We start from the raw sequence: 1850 nt of genomic DNA, 5'->3' as shown, positions 1-1850 counted from the left end.
CATTATTAAGAAAAGTAAGTGTAATGGATCATAATCCAAGGTGTAAGTAGATTGTTACTTGTAGTATGTATTTCTTTATTGTTTCTCCAATAAGAGTAAAATATTTCCTCTCTTTCTTCTTTTCTTTTTTTTCTTTAAGTATTCTCAATCTTTACAAAATAAAGAAGGAAGAAATAAGAAATAAAATTTCTTTTTTTTTTTCTTTTTTGTGCTCATTATTAAAGGAATCTCTTGGGTATTCAAGTAACATCATTTTCTCAAGGAGAAAACAGATATATAAACAAAACAGGGTGGTTCCGATACCAAGAGAAATAAATATTATAAACTACCAGTAAGAGAGGAGAAAAAAAATTATTATTGTAGTGGAACATATTTATATTTTCATTATATTTATATTTATNCAATGCCAGTTCTACTCGACAAGATGGAGGATAACAGATTAAATAAGAGTACCATATCAAATACTGTAGGTGAAACAAATAATAATAATAATAATGCAATGTCGATTGAACATTCATGGAAAGATATCGGTTTTTTTCTATTTTCAGTAGGTATGGTGGTTGGACCTCATATTGGGTATATGTTTCAAATTCATGAGATGTCTACTAAAAGAAATGTAGAAGGATATTCTCCAATTGTCTCAGCAATTCTTTTATTAAGTAATAGTATTCGTATTCTCTATTATATTGGATATCAATTTGCCCTTGCGCTTTTATTTCAATCCGTACTCGCCGTTGTGGTTCATCTCTTATTATTATTGCTTGTTGTACATATTGTGCAGGTGGACTATCATATTGATAGTGATTCTCCCGAGGCCAATGGAGGGGAAATGACAGAAACTGGAGTAGAAATAAATAATAATAATAATCATAATACTATTAATAATCATAATAATAATAATGGGAGTACACCTGTTGAAGTGACACAAGGTGTAGATCCGAATACCGTAATTGTGAGTGAAGGTGTCTCACATTGCTTTGCATTTCTTTGGTTAGATCATCAGGCTTCTAAGATTGAACTTGCCATTTTATCTCTTTCCCCTTCTGGTCTTGTACGTTTATACTTCATTTGGCTTTTCATTGCCATGATGGTCGTTCTTGTTTATTATGCCATTGTTGGCGTGCCTGTTGTTGTTGGATATGTGGCTCTTGGACTTGAGGCTTTATTGGTTTTACCGCAGATTCTGCGAAATCACCGTCGATGTAGTACCGCTGGACTCACCATGATGCTTGTGTTGACATGGGTATTGGGAGATCTCATTAAGGTGGTGTATTTTATTGTAGATAAGCAACCATTGCCATTCCTTGTCTGTGGATGTATACAAATAGGATTGGATGTGATTGTGGTAGCCCAGGTTATTTATTATCACTTTCATAATAATGGTAGAATGGAGAATAGAGAACGGCAGACATCGGCGGTTGTGGGGATTGGGGAGGATTTGCAGGTGGAGACTTCAGTCGCCACACCAACAGCCATGGAAGGGGAAATAGTGCGGCCAAACTCTGTTAACAAGTAAGTGAGTAAGTTAAGTAAGTTAAGTAATAATGAGTTTTTTTTTTTTTAAAAAAAAAAAAAAAGGGTAAATTCCCCACATTGTTGTTGTTATTGTTGTTGTTGTTGTTTAGTTGGTTAGTTAGTTACTACTGTTTCTTGTCTCTCTTCTGTGCAATGTTAACAGGAAGAGGGTGATGGAGATAATATGATGGGAGGTGGGTGAATATATGAAGGAAAGGACTGTTGGATGCCGTGAGTGAAGGGCATCTGTATATATATATCTATCTAAATATATCTGTATATATATCTATATATATATATATATATATATATATATATATATATATATATATATA

At 33.1% G+C, this 1850-nt stretch overlaps 1 protein-coding gene across 1 annotated transcript; it reads left to right on the top strand.

Moving 5' to 3' along the window:
* Window positions 1–403: 403 nt before the first annotated feature.
* On the top strand, window positions 404–1516 carry TM35_000021740 (uncharacterized protein; the record flags this gene model as incomplete). The annotated part of the gene is made up of 1 exon (XM_029021492.1): window positions 404–1516. One exon carries the CDS (start codon window positions 404–406, stop codon window positions 1514–1516), a length of 1113 nt encoding a protein of 370 aa, XP_028886914.1.
* Between the last annotated feature and the right edge of the window lie 334 nt (window positions 1517–1850).

Source organism: Trypanosoma theileri, assembly GCF_002087225.1.
Source record: "Trypanosoma theileri isolate Edinburgh chromosome Unknown TM35_Tth_2_V1, whole genome shotgun sequence".
NCBI lineage: Eukaryota > Euglenozoa > Kinetoplastea > Trypanosomatida > Trypanosomatidae > Trypanosoma > Trypanosoma theileri.
This window is presented reverse-complemented; position numbering and strand designations above follow the sequence as displayed.